A 26,759-nucleotide genomic window follows, 5' to 3' on the forward strand; every position below is an offset into this window, starting at 1 on the left:
ACTAGATTCTAAAATGACTTTTGTTGATAATTATAATACAATCATAAACAGAGCCAATAACATGCTAGGATTCATAAAACGATTAGGTTACTGCTTTCACGATCCATATACAATTAAAACATTATACATTGCCTATGTTCGGTCAGTACTAGAATACTGTAGCTTAGTTTGGTCACCTTACTTAATGACATGGAAAGATCGAATAGAATCAGTTCAAAAATAATTTTTATTATTTCCACTTCGTAAATTAAGTTGGACAAGACTTCCTCTTCCGTCCTTCCTGACATTGTCTCGAATCGCATAGATTCCAGTGAACTCCTCTCCAAACTAAATTTTTACATACCATCTCGGCCTTCAAGAAATCGAAATATTTTCATTACAAACCACCAGCGAACAAACTATGCAAAAACCTGTTTTAATCCACCTAGTGGTGTAATGATGCCTTCCTCATATCAATCATACCATCATATATAATACTGTGGTATTCTTCAAAATAATTTTCTTCGATTCCGAAAAAGAATAACCGAAATCGGTTTGTTTGACCGTCTACTGATACAAACTATTAATCGGAGAAGATTTGAGGTCGATTTAGAAAACTTTTTACGGTTTTTAGCTCTTTTCAGTGATGGTATACAATTTTTAACACACCGGATCCGGAAGTCGGATCCACATGAAATTAAGGAATTACGTATGGGACCACAGGACCTTTCATTTGAACCTAAGTTTATGAAAATCGGTCGCGCCATCTATGAGAAAAGCTAGAAAATATATTTCTATTTTTTTGCACATTTTACCCCGTAACTCCGGAACTGGAAGTCGGATCCAAACAATATTTAGGAATTTTGTATGGGACTACAAGACCTTTCATTTGAACTAAAGTTTGTGAAAATCGGTTCAGCCATCTCTGAGAAAAGTTAGTGCACTTATTTTCACATTTTTTTGCACATTTTACCCCATAATTCCGAAATCGGAAGTCGGCTTCAAATAATATTCAGGAATTTTGTATGGGACCACAAGACCTTTCATTTGAATCTAAATTTGTGAAAATCGGTTCAGGCATCTCCGAAAACAGTTAGTGCAAAAAAACGTTACTTACACACATACGCACATACACACACATACACACACAGACATTTTGTGTACTCGACGAACTGAGTCGAATGGTATATGACACTCGGCCCTCCGGGCCTCGGTTCAAAAGTCGGTTTTCATAGTGATTGCCTAACCTCTCTATATGAGAAAGGCAAAAATGGACCAATGAATCAATCGATGGCTGTATACCACAAGCATTCAGAAGCTATCGATTTCACAATGTCAAAAAACATACTAAAACAATACACTAAGGTCATTTTTAAGGTGGTTTTTTTATGCGACTTTTTAATGCGAAGTTTCAGAGTTATGCGGTTGTAATTAATCCTGTGGTCTACTTTTGATTGACGACAAATAAGTAAAAAACGAAATTCAAATTAACAGGTCTGATAGTTCCATAAAAATATCCATGTTTGACTTCCGGTTCTAGCATTACAAGTATTTTAAATTTCAAACCATCATAGGCGACGACTATAGCGTGATGGGTTAGTCGATGCCTTTCGAGCTTCCCACCTGGCTTCGATACCCAACTCCGCATGTAAGGTCAAAAAGCTTTTCTGACCCGAAGAGGCGAATGACCTTAAGGTTAAAACCTCTATTATTGAAACAAAAAATAAACCATCATAGAAATGCGTAAAATATCTTTAAAGTTATGCTCGAAACTGTTCCTATTTGAAAGTCATGTTAGTTTATGGTCACACGAACTGTTTTTAGGAAGAGCAAGGTCATTTAAGCAAGCAGAAGACTTCTCGCAGTCTAACCTAATATGTCAGAAAGTAAAGGTAAAGGTCGTTGACCATTTACTATCGGAACCAGCAGAAGTAAAGTTACGAGAAGTTGTTACATTCTGCCTAGGACGGATTTCTCATAAAATTTGTTTCGCGGAATGGAGGATTTGTCTAAACTATTGCTTAAGTTCATGGATTTGAAGCGTATGACTATTCCACCGCTGCCTGCAGGCATCTAGAGCGGCGGTACGGAGAATGATTAAAACCAACAAAATTAAGTAGATTTGTAGAAAGTTAAATTTGTTTCCGATACCTATCACTATTAGTTATATATATTTTATGGCAAATAAAGACATGCCTTGGTTCTTTTCTTTTTATACTGATAAATATAAAGACTGTCCCAGAAAGTATGGACGCAACCAAAAACCGCTGCCATTTCGCAATGGTTCAGAATCTGTTAATTTTTATGGCCTGTTGTTCACACTCTTCTCTAACCACTTATGCAGTTGTTTATTCGTTTTCATTAGTTTGTTTCGAAAAGCATGCACTTTCAGCAAAACAACGTCGAAAAATTGTGTACAAATGGTGCACAGAACGCAGACTGTCACTGAGAAAGATAGCAAAAATGGAAGGAGTTGCTTTTTGCCACTACTCGAAATCAACGGTAGAATGATATACTACCAAAAATGTCACTTTCGTCCCAAAAGACATGAACCCACCAAATTGCCCACAACTTCGGCCAATTGAGGAATTTCGGGCATTAACGAAGGCACATCTTAGGAAACATGAAATCAAAGTGCGTCCATACTTTCTGGGACAGTCTTTAATATGAAAATGCAGTGATATTCGATAGAACCACATATGCGCATTTTACTGATTCTAGATTTGAAAAGCCTCAGTTCGACTCAGTCATGATTTTCAGTAATATTTACATTTATCCTCTTCACTTGTCCCAACAAGCTCGAGTTGAAGTTACAATTCATTAAAAAATCAATCCGCACATTTTGTTCGATTACATTAAGATTTACCACTTGTTCAAATGTTCCTTCCAGCCACGTCCCTAGCCGGAGCTCCACCATTTTATTTTTAACTCTGCACCGACAGCCAACAAAAAAAAAACCACTCGCATTCCTCCCCGAATCAATAAAAAAGTAACTCCCTCCTGTGTTCCAATTGGCCACTTTTTCACCAGTTTTTTAGCTATTTAACATGAATATCGTCATCGGAACCAATGGAAAGCGGCATGCTGCCAGCGTGATCCTGCGGACAAACGTTTCAAATTCCGTTTACGGTTTAATCGATAATTTTCACCCCACACAAACGAAACAAATTCAACGGTGTTCGGTTTAATGACGAACGGAAAAGGGAGTGGGATAAATCACCCTTCGCTTCGAGCGCGACCGAAAAATCGTATCCCTGTGGTGGTGGTGCTGCTGCTGCTGCTTCAGAGCTACGAAACTCACTCTCTTTTTGCACCCTCCGGCATTGTGTTTGCCGGGTAAAACTTAAGCGTAGTGGGTTTTTGCTTATTTTTTCCGAAAATTTGCTAAAACCTTTCTGAAGGAGGGATGTCGATTGGCACGTCGTCGAATGTATCAGGATATGTTTGCTTTGCATTTGGGCCACACCGATCGTTTCTGTTACTGTTCTTGGTACCGACGAGATCTGAAATCTGAAATAACACTTGACTGCTGGCTTGTTTCACACTTTTATAAAAAATCAAACTTACCTTTGACGTGAATTCAAGCATGCCGTAATTTCTTGGGCGATGACAGAGTATTACATCTTCTAACATGTAAAAGGATCATTCGAGGGGCACAAAACCGTTTTGAATTTTGTTTACGTTTCGTCTTAGAAGTGCCAATTCGGTGCTAAACAAAAAGTGTTCTGCAAATAGCAGAAACCTAACGGTTCAAACTGAACTGCTGAGTTTTGCATTAAGCAGTTCAATTTGAACTGCTAAGCACTGAAGAGTCTAAGACGAAACGTAAACAAAATTCATGTAAAAATAAATATTGTATGTCAACTTCAGCTAAACTAGCTGTGAAGTTAATGATATGATTCATTTTTACTTGCTTGAAGATGGAAATTTAAGTAAATTGCGATGCTCCTTTTATGTGCATATACAGAGACGTAAATTTATACCATTTTTTTTCTAAGTGTGCAATATTAGGAAACGAATCCCATTTCGAATGCTTTAATAATGTCAAAGCAAACTCAAAATAAAGTTGATTTTTTATTAAATGAAGTAAAACTTCATCAAAATAAAACTTTTTAGAGAGACAAAAACGGCGGATGCCACTCGTCTTCTTGGTTAATCAGACACCTAATAAAAATCGTGTAGATTTACGTCCTCTGAGACTGACATATTCGGGTATCAAAAATGACTTATTTCTACAGTTATTTTAGCACATTTTTGATGCATTCTGGCATATTTTTAGGTGCTGAAACATGTTAGATTTTATGCCTGCTCATTCTTGTACAATTTTATCATTTTACAAATTACGTTCCTTTGAATTGTGTTATATGTAGATTTGCGTCACCAGTTATTTCAGAATGTTTTATTGCGCAGTAAAAAGTATCTGAAAATTAAATGTAACGTAATCTCAATGCTGACTTAGAAAGTGAAGACGTTTATCAGACATGAAATTTCCGAACTCGAAAAAAAATCTCCGGGACTTTTTTGAGAAATCGAACATATTTTTTAATGGCAAATTTCTTAGAATTACATGAAACGTCAAGATTTTGTATTATCTCGAAAAAGAAATTTTTTGGCACCCTAATATCTATAAGAATGTAATTCGTATAATGACTTAATTTTTACAAGAATGATTTAAATATGCGTCAAAACTACCTTGTGTAAGCTTACATAATTCACCAACTAAAAATATATCCGAATGCATTGAATTGGTATTCGATAAACTGTATTAATAAGTTATTTTTGAAGCTCGAATCTATCGGTCTCAAAAGACTTAAATTTACATGATTTTTTTTAAGTGTGTGTGTGTTAACCGACAAAAACTTTTAAATTGAACATTTCAACGGATCAAGAAATCAAAAAATCTTATCCGAAGGCTTTCAAACAACCAGGACTATATGAAATTAAATTTACACTTTTTCAAACCATTCAACCAGTATGAGAATAAATTGTTAAATGTATTGTTTCATTTCAAAGAACACAGCAAAAAATTACGAAATTTTTCAGAAGAATTTTTTTTTTTGCCCACCACACTCCCCCACACCAAAAAGCTTCAATTTGAAGCCCCCTGGTAGTGGACGCAACTAGTCTCAGCGGAAAAACAAGAAACAAATAGACAGTGGCAATAATAATACTACAAATACAAATTTAATTTTGATACAAAGTCCGCTGAGATTCTATTTATTCATGGTTTGAAGTGCAATTTATTAAAGTGGAATCCCAGTGGAAAAGATTTGCTTTTAAGGGATCCACAATTTAATTGCTACGCTATGTTGGAAAGAAAGTACAAATATTTTAGGTAATTAGTTATTAATATGAAATACTGTTGACGATAAATACATTACATTATAAAACAAAAAACTAAATTAGCTAAATATCTCGTTCAGTCTGTGCTTAAAATGGTACTTTAGTCTAGCCGCAAATGTGGCACGATTGCTTATTCCTCGCATGTCAGGCGGAAGTGCATTATATTTAGTTGGACCAACAAAAAGGATCCGTTTTTGACCAAGGTTTGTAGCTGCTCGAACACGAAACAAATTGTTACTACGGCGTGTTGTTCTAGAATGGGATATAGTTGGGAACTGTAGGTTATGGTGTACTGTGGATTTATACAAATTATCATGGATGAATAGCAACGTTTGGACATCACATAAGTATGTTATTGGTAAAACATTATGGTTTCTGTCAGAGTATAACAATAGACTCGAGAATAGTAAGGGTTTATTGAAAATGATTTTTAGGCATCTGTTTTGTAGAGTTTGGAGTTTCTTCAGATAAGAACTAGCGGCTCGCCCCCACACCGATACCAAGTAGTTGAGCTGTGAATGGATGTAAGCAAAATAAAAATTTAACAGCACACGCTGGGGAACAAAGGACTTGACTCTCCATAAAACACCGCAGTACGACGCCACGTGCTTGGCAACAAACTTTATGTCGTGAGCCCAGGTTAATGTGGGGTCGAAATATATGCCCAGATACTTGAAATAGTCAACTTTTTCAATAATATTGTGTCCAAGCTGGGGATGATTATGCGTTGGTATAATTTTCCTTGTGGAGCGGAAAATCATATACTTAGTCTTTGTGGCATTTAATGATAATAAGTTCGCATTGAAATATTGATCAAGAGTTCTTAAATCACTTTCCATTGAGTTAATAATAGCATTGATGTCACTGTCAGGATAGAAATTTCACAAAAATGATATCAAACATACCCCGGGTTTTCAGTGAGCGTGTAAATTTAGTGTTTTCTAAAAATATGTCAGAATGTATTGAATATATGTCAGATCTACTGTAAAAATGAGTCATTTTTTACGCTCGCATCTGTCAGTCTCAGAAGATGAAAGTTCACACGATTTTTACTAAGCTAGTAATTTTGTAGAAAACCAACCACATCGACCGGTTTCGGAGAAATCGATGCTTGTTCCGATCATTTTTTTTGGAAATTTTTAGGACAATACATAGAAAAACCAATTATCGCAGAACAACTAAACACCTAGAAAAAATCGTGTAAATTTACGTCTTCTGAGACTGACATATATGAGCGTCAAAAATAACTCAATTTTACAGTGAATATAACTTATATTTAATTAATTTTGACATACTTTTAAGTGCTAAAACATGTAAATTTACACGTTTGTTTGAAATACGGACGTATATTTATAACATTCTTGTAAAATTCAGTCGTGATTTCCGTACAACGATTTCTGTACAACGCTGTACGCGTACAACGATGAGGTGACAGACATGTTTTGTGTACAGAATGAATGTACTGTGAAACGGAAAAACTCAAAATTTAGCTTAATTTCCCAGCTCCGATGATCGATAATATAGAAACCAAAAATTTTTGTGGTTTGAAGATTATTACTAGCAACTAATTTATGACAGATATAATCTTGTCTCTCTGTCTTAGCTATTAAACTATTTGTGTGTGATTGTTCATTGGATGACAGTATCACTCATATCAGATTTTATGATTTTAAGGTACATTTTTGAAACGTTTGTTTTGGGATACAGGATTTTTTCCTTCATTGTTCAAACGTAATTAGCATTAGAGAAAATTAGATGTTCATAATTTTGATGTTCTACCGTAACATTCACTGATAAAAATAAAAAACAAATATAAATATAGAATGGAGGAAATATGAAAGGCTTTTAGAACTAATTTTCGGAGCACGAGCACTTTTTTTTGCAACGACGCTGATTTCTACCAAAATGGTGATGAATCACTAAATTTTGTTTGTAAATCTTACCGAATTTGCCAAATCCGCATAAATTTCAAGGTGTTCAGTCATAATTCTTTTTTCACCCGCACAATTATCACAATTCGTTAATTGAAATATGAAAATTCGGTAGAATCACATAGCGACTCTCCTAATGTGATTTTTTAATTGTGTCCATTTTTCACTAACTATAAACCACATCTGGCATTACTGCTCACGCTATAAACATATACAAAGCTGCCACCTAGAAATTTCTTACACACGCACAATCCCTTTCGCTATTGATTCACAGAGGTCGTACTGAGCAGTTTATAGTATGCTGATCGTTAGCGTTAGCTAATAGCGATTATGTTAGGTTGAGTCCTGGAATGATTTAGTACCAGATGCATAATTTATGTCAGTTTTAAAACTTCTATTATCTATCTCTCGCACAGTTTAAAAAAATCGTGTGTATTTACATCGACTGAGAGCGTCCAAAATGACACGTTTTTACGGTTAATTTGAAAATTGCATGGCTTGGATATCATTGAAATAAAAAAAAACAGAAACCGGTAGTCATTGTCAGGGTGACAAGTGACCGGGAAAACCGGGAAAAAGTCGGGATTTCGTTTCACCGGGAAAAAGTCGAGAATTTTAGTGCAAATCCGGTAAAAAATTACTAGCCCTTATCGTAAAATTATTAGGAGAATTTTAGAAGGAGTTTGTTCTGTTTCGCCAAAATTCAATTTAGAATGAATATCGTATATGTTGTTAGATGGAATCGGGAGGAGAATTGTTTCTTGTTCATTTTTAACCTTAGGTATACTTTTCTTAGACTATACTAGGCTAACATAGTATTGGAACACACTAGAGATGGGCAATCCGTTCACGAACAGTTCAACGAGTTATTTCTCCTCGAAGAGTTTGTGAATTTGAGTTCTTTATTTAAGAATGATAGTTCTTTATATAGAAATGAAAAAATCGAATTCTTAGAGGATGTATACAAGTTAGTTGCGTTTTTCGCAATGTTTGCTGGTTAGAGAAATCTGGTAGAAGTTACACACATTCGTGACCTTTGATAACGTATAAAAAGAGAATGATTGTTGGTAGAAATACATCCAAGAAGTACCCACTATTATTGAATCTGTAATCTGTAGCTCTCATATTATTTTCGAAGAAACATACAAAGTTTCAGAAGAACGAAACCGAAAAGGGTAAAACCGGGATAAAATAAATGATATATAAAAAGAAGAACGAAATAACGGTTCAATAGAACTAATTCTTTCGGTAGAACTATTATGTTTTGAGCGATTCTTTGTAATGAACGGTTTTGCCCATCTCTAGAATACACTCCTAGTTTGAATCCTAAGAGTCTTAAGAACTACTGATTTTGCAGAAAGCCTTAGCAAGACTTATTCAGTAGTAGTCTTACAAAAGACTGAATAGTTCGGATAATAACAATTTTAATTTTAATTATAAGGCTTTAAACTTAACTCTTGATTATTTGCCTTTTAAATCACTGATCGTATTTCTGGCTACCTAGAAAACACTAACAATAATCGAATTTGGGTAAAAAACTGTACTTAAGAGAATTATTGAAGAGAGCATGAAGTCTGAATAGAATTTGTTGATTTTTAGACAAAATTGGCCAGAATGTTGATGCTGTATTCCTTCGTGAAATGCAAGACTTATCCCTTTTATCATATTCGCTGGCCAGCTATGTTTCTTGTTTTAATCATACTGCTACCTCGAATTAATTTGAAATAGTCAAAAAGATGAATATTAGGACAAATTGTGGATGAGGTTTTTAAACGTCGTTTTATTTATTTTATTTAAATTTTAAATCTTATTTATTTTTTTATTTATTTAAATTTTAAATCCTCATTTAAGCAAATCCTCATAGTTAAACAAACACGTTTTGAAAGTCTTGTGGCTCAGCGTTTCGTTGATAATGCTGGGAGCGTAATTAACAACACAGCTGTCGAACCGAAGAAACGGTTTCTAATCATGATTAGAGCTTATATTTTCACTCTGCAGATCTCCACCTGTTCACCCTTTTTACAACCGGAAGTCGGATCCGGATGAAATTCGTATGAGACCACAAGAAAATCGGTTCAGCCATCTCTGAGAAAATTGATCACTCAAAAACATTACATTCATACATACATACACAATTTCTGATTTTTACGAACTGATTCGAATAGTATATGACACTCAGCCCTCCAGGCCTAGGTTCCAAAATTGGTTTTCGCAGTGATTGCATAACTTATCTATATGAGAAAGACAAGAACGACTTCTTCCCATTGTTATGTGCACTTGGCATAATGAATATTTCCTATTTCTAAATCGAGACACCCGAAAAATACTTTATTTTTTAACTCTCGATGTTCTTTTGTATATAGGATTTCTAGATTCTTGGTCCTGGTCTTTAGTCAGTTGATGACAATTTGCAGAGGTGGTCAGGATGCTTAGCTGCAAGCAATCAAGCGGATCCACAGGTTGCAGATAGTGGAACGGCTTCCAGATATGGAGACTAGCTGCGATAGCAGTTCTGGACAAGCAGCGGGGGAAGGATAGGATGTGACGGTTTCATGCAGCTGGCAACTGTAAAAGCGTCCCGAAATGTCACAAGCATCTGTACACCTTCTTGACAAGGCGAGTAGATGCCGCCTTAAAAGCGTCAGCCTATCAAAATCCCCATGCAATGCGAGCGTCTGTTTCCCATGTTAGGGACGGCTCAAACAGCGTCTGCCTGGTATCCAGCGGCTGAATAAGAAATGCTATTCCTAGGAAGTTATATCTAAGATGGCAGCCCCATCCCAAGGATAGGGGACCTTAGGATAACCACCTACTGTCTCCGAAAATCAAGAACTGTTACAGAAACCAATAGAGTAAGATTACGAACTGATTTAACGGCAACGACTTTTAGTGCAAAGCAACGGACAAGAATTGGAACATAAAATGTACTAACGCTAACCCAACATTGTAAATTCGCACAACTTGCCAGTGAGGCTCGACACATGAAGCTCGAAATCTTGAATGCATGAAGCGGCCAAACTTTGGAGAACACAAGCTACCGTCGGGACAGGTACTACTGTATTCTGGTATACGAGATGAAAATGCTCCCCGTCACCGTGGAGCTGGTTTCCTACTTAGCGCCCAAGCGAATGCGGCGCTCATCAAGTGGGAACCTATCAATGAGAGAATAATCGTTGCCAGATTTAGAACGCGGGTCCGCAACCTAACCTTAATTCAATGTTATGCACCAACCGATGCTACCGAGCTACAAGATAAGGAGAATTTTGTCGCGAATACGACTTACTTTACTATGGGGTGCCTTTTCAAAATTTACCCTCTGAGAGAGTGATAAGCTTTTGATCGTGAATATCTCTTGTTGTATCTAACGAATCAACATAATTTTTGCTACATGCCATCGGAAATATGATCACAATTTTATGATAAAATTTTCAGTTGTGTGGCACAATCTCAAATAGTTCAAAATTCAACTTTTCTGAAATGTTTGGTATAAACGAATATCAAAGAGGATAATTCATAAGGCGCGTTTGCCTTTCTCGTATTTTGAAAGCTCATAGCTCAGTGATCTGTGAAAGGATTTATATAATCTTACTACCAATAGAATCGAAATTTTTCAACTTAAACGTGTATAGCAAAAGCATTAAGTATTTCAATAGAACACTATTGAAAAACCTATCTCATTTTATCCATGTCAACACCAGCCAATCAGAACGCGTTCTGAGGAAGAGAACAAAATATCTGCTGCTGTACAACAAATCGTTCAAGAAAAATGTTCCGAAAAGTGGTGAATATCGTAGTGAGTCCTCAATTTGGTACTTCTGAATGCTAGAAACGAATCCCTACAGCATATTGATAGTTTCTTTCAATAAATTATACAAATCCGAAATGAAATAATCGACATTAAAATTCTATATGCGGCTATTTTTATAGCCGTTAGGACCGCCCATTAGTGAAAAAGCAACAAACGAAATCGCATAAAAGGAAATCTCTTAACAAAAATTGAATCAGTTTGGATTCTATCGCCACTGCGAGCAGATGTGTTTTGTGTCGTCTGCACAGCTAGTTTCGCTTTCGACAAGAACGATTACGTCACAGCTGCCAGTCATTAGCATTGGAAAAAAAACAACGGTGGAGAGCATCACACAATATCAGCCATTCTAATGGCTCTAAAAGTTTTCTAAAAACCTATTAGGATTTGTTTTTCGCAAATCGAAGGTAATTATTCTCAGTTTAGTGCAAATCAAGAACAATTTGGTTAGATTTGTGCACTTTTCGCTGTGTGAAATTCACAGTAATCGAGATCAAGTGAAGCCTTCTTTGTTTTTGCAAAAAATGCGAAAAAGGGGAATGCTTGCATAATTCATACAATTGATATTCGGAAGTGTTAAGGAACATGTCAGTTGTTTTCGTATTCACGACATCCAGTTATGTCGCTGACATTACCCACCCGCCTTTTTATAGTGAACTAGATGCCGTCGTGAAAAAAATTCCAAAGGGTGATATCAAGATCTACACCGGCGACTTCAATGCGAAGATCGTCTCCGACAACGTAGACTATGAGCGTGTCATGGGGCACCATGGTCTTGGAGATATGAGCGACAACGGTGAGCTGTTTGCAGAGTTTTGTGGCAATAACGACATGGTGATCGGGGGCTCGCTCTTCCCTCATCGCCCAGCGCATAAAGTCACTTGGATTTCCCGCGATGGACATACTGAAAATCAAATCGACCACATGTGCATCAGCCGGAAATGGAGACGGAGCCTTCTTGACACCCGGAATAAACGCAGTGCCGACATCGCGTCTGACCACCACCTTCTCATCGGAGAGATTCGCCTACGTATTGCGCGGGTCATGCGACAGGAGGAGAGGCTCGGGCTACGATTCAACACACGCCGATTAGAAGACCCAGCAGTTAAGAGGTCATTCGTGGAAGAACTGGAGACCAGAGCTGCGAGTATTCCTGAAGGTGGCAACGTAGAAGAACAGTGGACGGTGTTCAAGAATGCCTTTACAGAGACCTGCCAAAACAACCTGGGTGAACTGCGCGCCCGGAGGAAGGAGTGGATCACGGATGATACTTGGCGGAAAATCGAGGAACGGAGAGACGCAAAAGACGTGATAGATCGAGCGAGAACCAGAGAAGCGAAGCGCCTAGCCCGCCAACAGTATTCGGCCCTCTCAAAGGAAGTAAAGCGCTCGTGTAGACGGGATAAGCGAGCGTGGGTGGACTCTCTGGCCGATGAAGGTGAGAAAGCCGCAACAACCGGCGATATCCGTCTCCTCTATGATATCTCACGACGTCTTAGTGGAGCAAGGATTAATACAAGGGTGCCAGTGAAGGACGCGACTGGTCAGCTGCTGACCGACCCCACTGACCAGTTAGCACGTTGGTTTGAACACTTCGAACAACTTCTTCAAGTTTCGACGGTCAACCAGCCATCAACATCTCGGCATGAGCCACCAAGAGTGCGACGCATCTCTCGTGTCAGCCGCCATCCAAAGCATGAGGTTCCTGGGGTCGATCGCATATCAGCGGAGATGCTCAAAGCTGACCCCACGCTATCTGCTCAAATTTTGTATCAACTATTTTGGAGTATCTGGGACACCGCGACATTCCCGGTCGACTGGATGCAGGGCGTCTTAGCGAAGGTCCCGAAGAAGGGGAACTCAACTGTATGCGACAATTGGAGAGGTATCATGTTACTATGTATTGATCTCAAAGTTCTGTGTAAAGTTATCCTCAACCGGATACAGGAGAAGATCGATGTGACTCTCCGACGGCAGCAGGCAGGATTCCGTGCCGGAAGATCCTGTGTGGACCATATTGTCACGCTCCGTACTTTCCTGGAGCAGGTCAACAAATTCCAAGAGTCCCTTTACTTGGTCTTCATTGTCTACGAAAAATCTACTACTCAATCTACTACTCAATCCTATCGGGCGCAAGCGAATGCCAAATAAAATCGTCAGCCTCATCGAAGCGCAGTATGAGGCTTTCATGTGTAGAGTACTGCATAATGGAGCCTTGTCTGACCCTATTCGGGTAGTCTCTCGGGTGTAGCAAGGATGTATTCTACCACCGCTACTGTTCCTCATCTTGATAGACGAGATAATGGTTGGTGGAATAGACCGTGTATTAAACCGTGGGCTGCTTTGGCAGCCTATCACTATGGAACATCTCAACGACCTCGATTTGGCAGGTGACGTTGTTCTAGTATCGCAACGGCACTTTAACATGCAGAGTAAGCTCAACGATCTCATCGAACGCTCCTCATCGGCGGGTCTCAACATCAACGTCAGCAAGACTAAATCGTTGGATGTCAACGCGGCCAATTCATCCAACTTTACGGTAGCTGGTCAGATAGTGGATAAAGTTGAAAGCTTTCAATATCTTGGCAGCCAGATAGCGTCAGACGGTGGGACCCAGAGCGACATAGGCGCGCGGATTAAGAAGGCAAGGTCTGCCTTTGCAAGTCTACGAAATATCTGGAGATCAAACGAGACTCATCTACGCAGATAGGAATTTTCAACACAAACGTGAAATCTGTACTGCTGTACGCCATCAAAACCTGGGGTATACCAGCTGAAAGCACGCAAAAGCTGCAGGTGTTTATCAACCGATGTCTGCGGTATATTATTCGTGCCTGGTGGCCTGACAATTCGTGCCTGATGGCCTGACAAACAATCGGAAGAAATTTTTCTCGTTGGCCCTTTGCACCACTGCCGTTGCGCAGGACACATTAGTAAGTAAGAAAAATTTCTAGAAATATTCGAAATACTGAACATGGGTGATTTAAGCCTGTTCTAAAACCCGGGAATTTGTTGTCTCGCGCACCGGGAAAACCAGGAAAAAACGGGAAATTGAAATCGGCAATTCACTTGCCACCCTGTCATTGTGCGACTAGAATCGGGAAACATTAGATCACTAAGCACGTCCGTTAATCGGCTGAGCCACAGAAGCGGATAAGTGGTGCATATAAATCTTTACAGCGGAACTTGCTAGCCAAGTATGAATCAGAGTATGAAGATTCACATTACATGTAAATTTCATAAACATCTGTTATTTCAGATTGACGCCTTTATTACAGCTGATTGAATGGAATTTTCACAGGATTCTTTATAACTGTGTTCAGTATCTTTTCTGGGATTTTCTGATTTCTGAACTACTCAATAATAAAGATGAACATGGAAATATTTCGAAGAATTCACTGCAAAAAAATGAACGAAATAATTCAATGAAGATTTTTTTATTTTTATAAAGACTTCCATAGCAGTATCGCTTCAATAGTTGTTACCGTACCTTGTTTTAAACTGTTATTTTAGAGATTACTTGTGATAATCAATAATCATTTGTTTTTACTATACAAATTCAGTACTGTTTTGGTTCCTACAGGCTAGTGATGCTTCCTAGTGTTATTATTATTATTATTATTTGCAGGTGTGTTAATTCTCTTCCACTTGAATCGTAAAAATCTCGTCTGTACACAGGTTTCCGTTTCGCCTTCGGGCTGGTCCTGGTGTGATACGTAAAGAAGCTAAAATTTCAAATTGTCATTCAACGTGAAAACTAATCACACCACCGATCCGTTTCTTGTTTTTTTTTTTGTTTACAGCAAGAATATTTTCACAAAATTTCTCCACCGCAGCCTCGATTGACAATCGAATTGTTAGAAGAAAAAATAAAAACAGTAGAATACGTCGAACTGAAACGAAACAACAACGTTTCTCATGCCAAATGTTTGCTAAAAAAAAAACTAGTCAGAGCTTGGTTGGTTCTCTATTTCACTAACGTTAATCAGTCAATGCTCTTCTCTCACAGGATATTTTGTTTTCCTTACAAGCAATTACAGGTTGAATGGTTTTCTTAATTGTTCGGTACTTTTGACTTTATATGCTAGGCAGATAAAAGAATTTGGTAGGTCATAAGGAAAACATAACTACCAGCCAGTTATAGATATTGCGATTGGATTTTCAAACAAGAGTAACGAAACCTAGAAGTCCTAAATCAGTCGGCGTTTGTTTGACAAGCGACAAATAACTTGAAAAGGAAATGTCGTTTAAAAACAACTAACATTTCATTTTGTTCATATGGTTATAATTAGTTATTATCTTTGCGTATTTGACGATTTTGTTCCACTTTTTCATGATAAATAAAAGAGTTTATATTCACAATATTTCCATAGAAAATTTTCTTATTTATTACATTTCTTTTTTCTCTCCAATGTACACAGTACACAAGTGTTTTTATTTCTCATTATGCTACAACATACAAACAAAACTAATAAGGATAACAAAAATATCATGTTGCGTGTGAGCCTCGAAAAAAAAATAGAGCGATAAAAATTTTCCAGAAGCGAAGAATTTCCTGAATGATGGTGAAGAGTTTTTTTATGTCGGTGTTTGTGGCTAGACACTAAAATTGGCGGTGGGTACTCGGCTCGGGTTATTGCATCACGTTTTGAAGTTAACAAATCAGCAAAATTTATCGGGTGATTGTGTGAGTGTGTGGCTTTTACCCAAATATCCTACGAACTAGATGTAGGTTTTATTTGTCGTTAAACTATACTTCTATTTGTGCTATTATTTTAATTTTTTCCCGTGTACTCTTGTTCGAACAACCGGACCAACATTTTGCAAATGGGCGCGGTTTTTTTTTTGTTTTGTTTTGGGGAGAAAAAAAAACTGAAGCTCTGCTCTAGGTTCTCTAGGTACGAATTTTCTGACCAGTTGTGATGGTGTTCGGAAACTGCCTTAGAGTGTGTGTGAGTGGTTAGATTGTTCGCTTGTTTTTATAGTCATTTGCATCGTACATCATTACTGTGTTCTGTTTACTGTGTTTATTTCTATTTCGTTTGGCCACCGTAAAATGTTCCTTTCAATTGGGTCGATTGCAGTTCACTATTGATTCGACTTTAGTTTTCCTTTACTTTAAAATATTTGTTTTTGTTTGTTTCATTAATCTTAATACAATTGTTGCTCTAAATGTACTGGGATATCCTTAGATCTGAGATTAAGAGTTAAACGTTTGTTCGAAAAACCTGCAAATAATGTAGATTTTTCTAGTTCTTCCCTTGTTTCTGGAAAAAGCACCGATCTTCAGCTAACTTTAAATGTTATTATGTTTTATTCAGTTGTTTTGTTCAATTTTTGTATCATTTTTTTTATCTCGTTTTAACTTTACTACTAATAATAACTTTCTTTTGTTGCAATGTAAATGTACAAATCCTAGATCCTGTGTGCTCTTCGGTCACTCGACGCCTGCATGCGGAGCAACTGGGGGCTGACAGATCAGGCGTAGAAATTCGTCATTTTTCTCTCAGCGAGCGCACGCCGTTCACAGTTTTAAATGTCTCGCTTACTCGGCTCCGACACGACACACTAGGAAGGCGAAAAAAGGTTCGTCGGGAGATCTGACAAAACAAAAAAATAAATGTTTGCCTCGGTCGGTTCCGAACCGGTGTGGTGCTGAGTAAGCAGAGGATATTAAATATTCATTATATTCTGCTTCCCTTTTGACAGCCATTTTTTTTTCATTCATATTTTCGGGGGATTTTGAAAAGTGAGTGTGATGTGCGATTTGTGTTCGGGTTCTTTCGTTTTTAGCGCAACCGGTACAGAGTGCAGAGTGTTCGGTTCAAAATAGGTTTGATCTTATATTGGAACTTCTAAAGAAGCCTGCAGTTGCTTCGATAACACGATTTTAAAATGGATTGAAAATAAGTTCATGTTTTTTTCTAATAAAATAAGAATCTATCTTTATTTTAAACAAAAATATAACAATACAAGCGGTTCATAATGATCAAAGATTCGTTCGACCACACTAAAAATTTACCCGGAAGGCATGAAGCAACTTAGACGAGTAAACTCAAATGCAGAAAGAGTTGCAATACGGTTTATCCAATAAGCTCAATAACCTCAACTCTTGAATTTTATAAATTCAATGTGAGTTTGAAAGCTATTCACCTAATATTAACTATCCGTTGTTGGATGGGTTCGAAAATCAAAGCCTTGATGGTTCATTCCTTTTGAGGAATTTAACATTTTACAACACGCAACAGGCTGCCGATTCTTAGCTTACAAAATCTTTACGTGGCTAGTCCTACTGACACTAGGAATTCTTCCAAGTTGGGGCTCGACTCTACGACAATAGGTTTGTGAGATCAGTGCGTTGAATCGCCAATCCGGGATGCAAGACGTACTAGTTCTAATGATTCGAACAGTTTTAATATCATACGCAAAACTGGTGAACAGTTTCGATTTATTTTCAATACAGGGCATATTTTATTTTCCAAATTAGGGCAAATTCAGAAGTGTTCTAATTCTATAAGCTTAACTTAAGTCAGTGTTAGAATTTTAATCTGAAAATCATATCAAAAAGAGCAAATTAAGCAACTGGAAGTATTATTTGGAGGATCTATAGTAGAACTGAAACTGGAACAAGCCTATCTCCAGCAAGCCGTTTTAGTTTCATTCATTCGAACAGTTCTGACCTGTAAGGGCGCGTTCAGGAGTGTTCTAGTTCTAGGTGCATAATGTATGTCAGTTTTTGAATTTGAATTTGGAGATTATAAAAAGAAAAACTGGCAGCCCCAGCAGTGTTTTCTCGTGTTTCATAGCTAGAAATTTTATACGGAAAATCTATAATAGTACTAAAACTAGAACAATCGTATCCCAGCAAGCCGTTCTAGTTTTATTTTTTCTAACAGTTCTTCGGTCGGATTTTCTATATTTGAAACACGAGTAAAACACTACTGGGACTGCCAGTTTTCCTTGTTAAACAATCTAGATTTAAATTTCAAAACTGGCATAAATTATGCATCTAAAATAGAACGAGAATACTACTGAATATACCCTCAAATATTGAACAAAAGAACGGCCTCGTATACCAGTTTTAAATTTGACAGTTCGAATAAATAAGTCTAAAACGCCTGGCTGAGGGCATTATCAGGAGTGTTCCAGTTCTAGATGCATAATTTATGCCAGTTTTAATATTCAAATCTAAAATTTATAACAAAATAAACTGGCAGCCCCAGCAACGTTTTATCTGTGTTTCAAATATAGAAAATATAGAACGGCAGCGTATACCAGTCCTACATTTGACAGTAGAACTGTTCAAATAAATAAAACTAAAACAGCTTGCTGGGGATACGTTTGTTTCAACTTCAGCTCGATTATAGATCTCCCATATGAATCTTGCAGTTGCTAAATTTGTCCTGAGGGTAACGTTGTTTCAATTTCAGTTCGATTATAGATCTCCCATAGGAAGATTCCAGCTGTTGAATTTGCTATAAACGCATGCCAGTTTTAAATTAGAACTGCTGACAAATTTGAAACTGGCATATGGGGCAGTTCATTTTTTTCTATATCTCGTTTGATTTTTCAGAAGGCCGTAAGAGCAAGTGACAGTTTCTCTCTGTTCACTCTCTCTTTCGATTATTGTGATGTGATTAAAAATTTTTTCTTGGATTTCACAGTTCAAAAAAAAGTCGAAAGTTTTGGGCATCATTCTATGCAAAGAGTTAAGTGATAAACGTGTAAACCGTAGTAAACAAAGAGAAACTGTCAGCTGCTCTTACGGCCTTCTGAAAAATGAACCGAGATATTAGAAACACGAGTAAAGCACTGTCGAGGCTGCCAGTTTTTCTTATAATAATTTCCAAATTCAAATTTTAAAACTAACATAATGTATGCATCTAGAACTAGAACACTGTCCAAAACCACCTTTAAATTTGACAGTAGAACTGCTCGAATCAATAAAACTAAAGCGGCTGGCTTGGGGTACGATTGTTTCAGTTTCAGTTCTATTATTGATCTACCATATGAAACTTCCAGCTGCTGAATTTGATCATAGAACTGTGTTTTAACTTCGTGAAAAGCGTGTAAGTGTTCTCTCAATCGTTAAAATCCTCCCTGAAAATGACTTGTTTATTGTACTTGATGACGAACTATCAAAACAATAATTACTGCGCAACCATCAAAGGAAGACAATACGACACCTAACGCCACCGCGATAGCAAGCGGAGGCTAGCGTAATCACGCTCTGCTATCGCTTGCCAACAAATCTCGGCTAACGTGATCAAACTCTTGGTTCACGTACCAAATGTTCGTTTATTATGTCGTTTTCGCTTGAGAAAACTGAAACTGACCCAGGGTAGTTTCATCAAACAAACACTTTCCACGAAATTGTGTTTAGCTCGCACTTAGAAACGGGGGAGTGAGCAAACCTGATATAAAAACCAGGTTCGAAACTAACTCGATTTTCAGTTCAATAACGTTGAAACTAGGTTCTAAATTGGCTTCAAACAAACGGTTTGACAGCAGTTAGAGTTGAAACTAGGTTAGGTTTGGCATCAAGCGAAAACAACATAAAATGTATTATGGTGTCTTCGAAATTTCAGATGCTACATAATTCAACCAGTTTTAAACAAGTTATAACAAAGCATATCAACTCGAAACATTGTTAAAAATGTGTTTAGGGAACTAAAAATCCACAATTTTCCGACGTTCAGTTACTTAATATTGGAGGGAGGGATTTCAAGCAGTAAGCATAACACCCATGTACATAATTACAGAAAATTTGGTAAAATTTACAAAATAGAAACATTCACTTAACGGAGTCAGTTTTATTCACTCAGTTAAAGGTAAAATACGGTTTTCTTAATATTGCTTTAATGAAAAAAAAAAACTCATCGTTAAGCGCGTTTTTATGAAACTTGAAATGGAACGAATGAAACAAAAAAAAATTATTAAATATTGGAAAAAGTGATCCTTTTATACCTTTTTCACATTTTGTTTGAAATTTATGCACAAGAAATTGTGAAAGTAAACGTTTCTATTTGTTTCACGTCTTTAGGAGCAATTCACAAAATTAAAAATTCTTAGGAAAATCAACCATTGTTCTCAGGTATACAACTTTGCTTCCGCCGTTTTCCGATAGGTGGCTGTACCGGCTGAGGCTGGTCAAAATACATCGATGATCATGCCTTTAAAGTGAGTGTGTGTGTGAGTGTGTGTTAGTGCCTAACGAATTGTCATCGCCTTTTCAGTGACAGTTGTTCTTGTTTTCGTATTATTCACGCACGAAAATGTCGGTTTATGTGCCCAATTCTCACCATTTGCCATCGAATGCCCTCAGGAACTTACGGTGATGGTCTGAGTAGAAGAACGTGTCGGGAGTGGTTTCAACGTTTTGAAAATGGTGATTTCGATGTCGAAGACAAACATGGTGGTGGAACAGAAAACAACCTTCAAAGATGAACAACTAGAAGCATTGCTTGATGAAGATTCGTGCCAAACCCAAGTAGAGCTTGCCGAACCGTTGGGAGTGAGTCAGCAAGCCATTTTAAAACGTCTCAAGGTCCTGGGCATGGTTGGAAAAATGGATTGCTTCATGGATAGCGTCAAAAGAGGACTCCTTTTTTCGAGCCGGGACCCGAAAATTGCCGGAAAGATGGGAGAAAGTTGTCGACGACGAGCGGCGGACAATACTTTGAATAATACATCTGTAAGCACTTATTCGCAATAAAGCTTTTAATTTTGGAAAAAAACGGCGGAAGCAATGTTGTACAGATACAAAGTGCAGAAGCAATTTTTTTCTCGAGCGGAAATTTAGAAGAGAACTGTCAGTTTATTTGACATATTTTTCTCGATTCATCTAGTAGTAGCTTCAACAATGGCGTTTTTTTAACAATGGCTATTTTCCTAAGATTGAAAGTAGAACCTTAATTCAGTCTTCATATAAGAAAAATTTAATGGATTTTGTTTGAATCAAGTGTAATTTTGATTACATTTGCAAAGAATTTTGAAATTTAGAACAAAGTCTTACTATTTTTTGCCCACAGTAGTGTAATACATTACAGAAGACATTATCCAGTCCAATTTTCTTGAGTTGTAATTTTTCAAAATTCGTCTTTGATAGTAGCAACAAACAGATCCGATAGAATAGATGACTGAAATAGCGGGTGAGACACCACTTTTGATTGCTTGGGTGAGTGACTGAATCTTAAGGTAAAAAAAAGTGCTTTTCAGAAACCTTCGGAGTTCAACTACTTCTTTTTCATAATCGTTTCCTGGCTATTCAAAGGTATAGTCAAATTGGGTCACTTGACTATTTCAGATTAAGAAATAAGATGGCAAACTATTATTTATTGCAATTTTTTTTCATAGGAAGCACAAAGACAAAAATGAAACAGAGAAATCTAAGAGGATTTCGATATATTGAATGGTTTGAATTTTGAATTTTGAACTTCAATTTTTCTGAACAGAAAACAAAAAATAGACCTTTTTTATGTTATCATGAGTACAAGAAAAAGGTAAAAAAATATTTTTCAGTTTTGACGATTGGAATATCCCGCTTCCCACAATAAGACTTTTCTTTTCCCACTCTGTCGGTTCATTTAGACATTTATCCAATGAACCTAATAACACATGGGCTGAAAAGTTCCTGGCCTAACACATAGATGGCGCTAGTTTTATTGCAGTCACTTTTTTCAGTTAATACTAACCTTTAAAAGATAGCTGTTAACATTTCGTGATATTTTATTATTTAGTTTGTGAGTTATTGTGCTAAGAGTGACGGTACTTTTGTTATTTTCAGAGCAATGGATCAAAAACAATTTCGTCTTTTAATTTTTGCACTGCTTCTTGATGGGAAAAGCTACCGTTTAAGCAAAGCAATGGTTTGAAAAGTGTTATGAAGACTCCGCTCCATAAGAAACAACAATAAAACGTTGGTTTGCTGACTTCAAACGTGGTCATAAAGATACCGATGATAAAGAACGCAGTGGACGTCCTAATGAAGGGCTAACACCCTAACAGCCGCGTTTTCTCACTGTTGACAAAAAACGAGAACGCGTTGATGATTGTGAGCAGTGTTTGGCCATGTTTAAACGTAACAAACCGGAATTTTTGCGCCTATATGTGACAATGTATGAAACATGGATTCATCACTTCACTTCGGAATCAAAACGAAGCGGATCCCAACGACTACTGGCTGTTCCCAGAGCTTAAAAAAATGTTCGCCGGTAAGAAATTTCGCACGATTGAAGAGGTTATTGCTGAATCTGAGGTCTATTTCGGGACAAAAGTGTTATTGAATTGTGAAAGCGACGCTGGAATGATTGCGTTGCTGTTGATGGAGATTACGTTGATGAATGAAGTTGATTTTGAACCAAAACAATTGTGTTCTCTTTGGTAGGTCCGTTACTTTTTGCCCATGCGTTATATGCAGCAGCCCTGAGTGCCATAATGCATTTCGTGCGAAAATCACATACACAATCATAAGAGGCGTAAGTAGTCACCTTCGCCATGGTATCAAGCCTACACAGAAAATAAAAATTACTGTTTGACTTCTTTTTACTTTATTTTGAGTGGTCATGCTCTATCGGAAATAATACGCTTAAGATGGTTGAAATGGATCAAAAATAATGGTTTTGATGTTTTTCTAGTCAAAACCAAATGAGAGTGATATGAAATGTTTCACAACAAACAATTTCTGACCGTTTGAAAGCTGTGGAAAAAGTCAAAAGGTGTGACAAATGGGTGCCAAATGAATTGAATGAAAGACAGATGGAAAACCGAAAAAACACTTGTGAAATGTCACTGGCGATGAGAAATGGATTTATTTTAAGAACCTCAAACGGAAAAAAACATGGATTAATCCGGGACAACCGTCAACATCGGCTGCAAAACCAAATCGATTTGTCAAGAAAGCAACCCAACTATCCAAAAGTTCCGATAAACGGAACTGATTTGGCTTAAGCACATTTCGAAGTTCACGAATAGAATTCTGAGCAGTTCGTTTTTAAGTATTTTCCATGTTTGAAAGTTCGCATGTCGCAACCAAACGTTATTCTAAGCTATACTTCCAGAATACATTGTTCAGCTTCTATGCGGCGAGAAAGTTCACTTTCTGTACTTTCGAGTTACCAAAAGTACAACGCGTACTCTTAAACAGCAAAAAAAAGTAAACGTTTCAAGTAATTGTTGAGCTTCTGGTTGCTTGGGAACGCTCTGTGTTTGGTGGAATCAGAAACGTCTGAAACCTGATGAAACTGTTAATACTAATCGCTAGAGACAACAAATGAATGATTCGAGTGCGCGAAAAACAAAAAAAGAATGGTGCAAAAGACAAGGTAAAGTAATTTTGTTACCCGACAATGTACTCAAAGCAAAATCGGTTCAGGATACAATCAAACACAAATCTGGGAGATGCTACTCCATCCGTCGTAATCACCAGACTTAGCCCCTTTCGACTAGCACATGTTTTCAACGATAAAACACGCATTGGCTAAGCATACTTCGATTCCTGTGAAGAAGTCGAAAATTGGATTGCTTTCAAAGACGAGCATTTTCGTTAGCGTGATATCCATAAATTGCCAGGTGATCAAGATCTGTAGAAACCGATGGTTTAATGTTTTGATTTTTTTATTGACCTATGCAAAAGTATTGTTTTGTCTTAACAAAATAACACTCACTTTATACCGGTGGAACTGATATATCATATATTTGAATAGATACTACTCTCTTTCAGTATATTTTTGCAAGTACATTATAGGAACTACTTAGAGAAGACATTACGATTCGGCGCAATATAAAAAAGTGTTAACTTTAACAATTTGAACTGCTCTCCACTGACGAATCGAAGACGAAACGAAAAAAAAAAACAGTTGTCAAAGCAGTCAAAAATCCAAAATCAACTACCGAAACTTTTAACCAGATTGAGGAAGTCGACTCGTGTTAGGGCGGTGAAAATCTGCACATTGGTGTCTTGATGTTACAGCACAGCGAAGTTTTAGGTAGACGAGTGGAAAGAAATTCCAGCATAAGTTGCTGTGCCAACCAGAAGTAAGAAAAACTGCCTTGAATGTAATAAAAGTACCCGAAAGATTGGATAATGGAGAAATCGAAAGCCAGAGACCAAAATCAGGATGTCGAATTGAGTGGTCAGCTATTTGAAGCGTAACAAAAACCTCTTCTCCTAAGTTTTTAGCAATCTATTTGGGAGTACCTTCCATAACCGTGCATCGAGCTGTAAAAACGCCCTAAAACGTGACGATATACTAAACAATCCGAGTTTGACTACTGTCACCTACTCGGCTATTCGCCGCGATCGTCCTACTACGTTACGAAACCAAAACAAAGTTCTCCTGCCGATTATAGACAAATTTCAACTACAACAATTTTAACACTTCTCACTCGATTTCCCGATGTGTAGAAGACTACTTTGTGTAGTTTAAATCACACGTGAATTCAATCGGAATGAATCAAAAATAAACTTTTCATTTTAACCAACAGCAAAACGAAAAATTTTCTGTGTAGTGAATCTAGCACCCAACATAGAATTGATCGCAGTGACATCTGCAGGAATTCGTCACGCCGAATGAGCAAACTCTACACACAGTTTATATACGAGCCCGTATATCTGTTTTCTGCGGCCAATTTTCGGTCGTAACACTCTTAGTAAAAAAAGAAGTTTGCCAAAACCGGTACCTATTATTGTTTAGTATAAATTGCCATGACAAAGAAATCGATTAGTTTTGGTCAACAGGCCGAATTTATTTGAAGATAAATCGTAAGCCGTATAATTTTAAATTTTATTGCCGAATTAGTGAAGTGAAAGCAATGTTCTTGGAATCGCTTATTGAAATACACGAATCCTAGAGTATGACAAAAGATCGTACACGATAAATTCTTTTCAAAAATTCATAACTCATTGAACCATTTAGATTTTATCCTATAAGTGCCATAAAAAAGCACGTTTGAAAAATTAACGCTTCCTACGATTTCAGTTTATGTCAAATGTTAAGTAGTCGAACCATATAGTTTAGAATTTTGAATAAGCCACTTGTTAGTTGTTTTCGTTCACTGTTTTCAGAAGAAAACATTTTTAAACTACTTATGAAATTTGCTCATTTTTAATCACCTTGAACCGTATGCCCCGGAACACACGCCCGCACACCACCCCATAGCCTACGTGAGCCTTCCTATCGACTAACTACTAACAAAAAAAGTAACAAAAAAAATCGTACCTAACTTTTTGGAAACTGATTGCCAAACAAATGTTTCTACTGCGACTGTTTCTCGCCTTGATTTTCTAACTGTTAATAAGGAAAAAATATCAGTCTGTTGCGTTCGTATGTATATTATATATATTATATTGTAGTCACTATCCTCTCTCGGAACAGCGGCATCCCTTTCAACTCCTCTATGTACATACACCGGTAGTAATGCGTATCCTTACGTACCGATTATGCCGCGAACCGCGACAAACGCACGGTCGATTTTAAAAGCAAACACAAAAAAAACTGAGCTAATCCTAAACAACTACAAGCCACCGAATAGTCTTCTCGTACACTAAAAAACAAAAACTGTCGTATGACGGTATTGGTGATGCCGGCAAATCTCCCTCACAGGTACCGTTGCACTAATCTTCTATATTTACAGGGCTGGTACCGGAAATTTACCAACACACACGCACACACCGCAGTACCGCAGTTCACTTGATTTCCTCTATCTTCTTCTGTCTCTCACTCTCTCCCTCTGCCATCAGACGTTAAATTTTCGATTTTGTTTTTCAAGTTTCAAGAAAAATGACAAACTTCAGTAGGATTACGATTTTCTGATTTCATCACCATATAACTAGTAAATTTTAAGAACACTTAACAATATTTCTCATGCCTTTTCTAACTGATTTGCTTCGGCTTGACAATAGTAGTAAAAAATAAATATATAAATTTATGCTTCTCTTAACCGGTAGATGTGTGTATGTGTCCGTGTGGTGGTACCTTACAAAGTAGTATTCACAGTTGTTTATGTTCTTAAATCTTACGCGCAACAAGGATTATTTGCTTTGCAAAGGTTCGGGCTAATCGATTTCACTCGGACTTCCGAGTCTAGCCGATTACTCGAATCACACTGTCCAGCCGTTGGGTTGCAGGTGGCCCCGGACCCATCACCTGGAGCTACGTACACTCAATGATCATCGGTTGACTGGATTCGATCACACTGGGTCGGCTGGTCGGTTCGGAACCTGTATTAGGGTTGGTGGTTGTGGTGGTGGTGGTGGCTACGGAGCTGCTGCTAGCGGAAACAGACTGGCTGTGGTGCAGCACTTGTTGCGGTGGTGGAGGTGGCGGTGGTCCATGGGAACCACTCAGATAGGTAAATTGAGCTCCACCACCGGCGTTGATGATGTTGCCGTTCAAATGGCTAGGGTTGTTGTTGTTGTTGATGGGGGTGTTATTGCTACTGCTGCTGACGGTAGATGAATGTTGGATTTTACCAACTTTCTGGATGATCGCATCCGTTCCAGGGTGACCGGAGAACATATGTCCCGGGTGGATTGGCGGTTGTCCCGGATGGGACGGCGGTGGTAAACCATGTAGAGTAGGGGAAACATGGCCGACCACGTGCCGTAGCTGGGGTGATCCTATTGTCGTCGGGTGATTCATTTGCTGCAAGTCGTAATACTCTCGAGGTTCACTATCCGGTTGATCTTTGTCTGTAATGCA

General features: G+C 37.6%; 1 protein-coding gene across 7 annotated transcripts in view; it reads right to left on the reverse strand.

The window, feature by feature from the left end:
* Positions 1-14,476: 14,476 nt before the first annotated feature.
* LOC131437739 (PR domain zinc finger protein 1) overlaps positions 14,477-26,759 on the reverse strand; it is a 153,225-nt gene continuing 140,942 nt past the window's right edge. For all 7 annotated transcript variants that reach the window (XM_058607281.1, XM_058607280.1, XM_058607279.1 and 4 more), the window contains one exon: positions 14,477-26,749. In XM_058607281.1, coding sequence (XP_058463264.1) covers positions 26,211-26,749 — 539 coding nt within the window. In that variant the 3' untranslated portion in view covers positions 14,477-26,210. The remainder of the gene's footprint in view (positions 26,750-26,759) is intronic.

Source organism: Malaya genurostris, chromosome 3 (genome assembly GCF_030247185.1).
Source record: "Malaya genurostris strain Urasoe2022 chromosome 3, Malgen_1.1, whole genome shotgun sequence".
Classification (NCBI taxonomy): domain Eukaryota; kingdom Metazoa; phylum Arthropoda; class Insecta; order Diptera; family Culicidae; genus Malaya; species Malaya genurostris.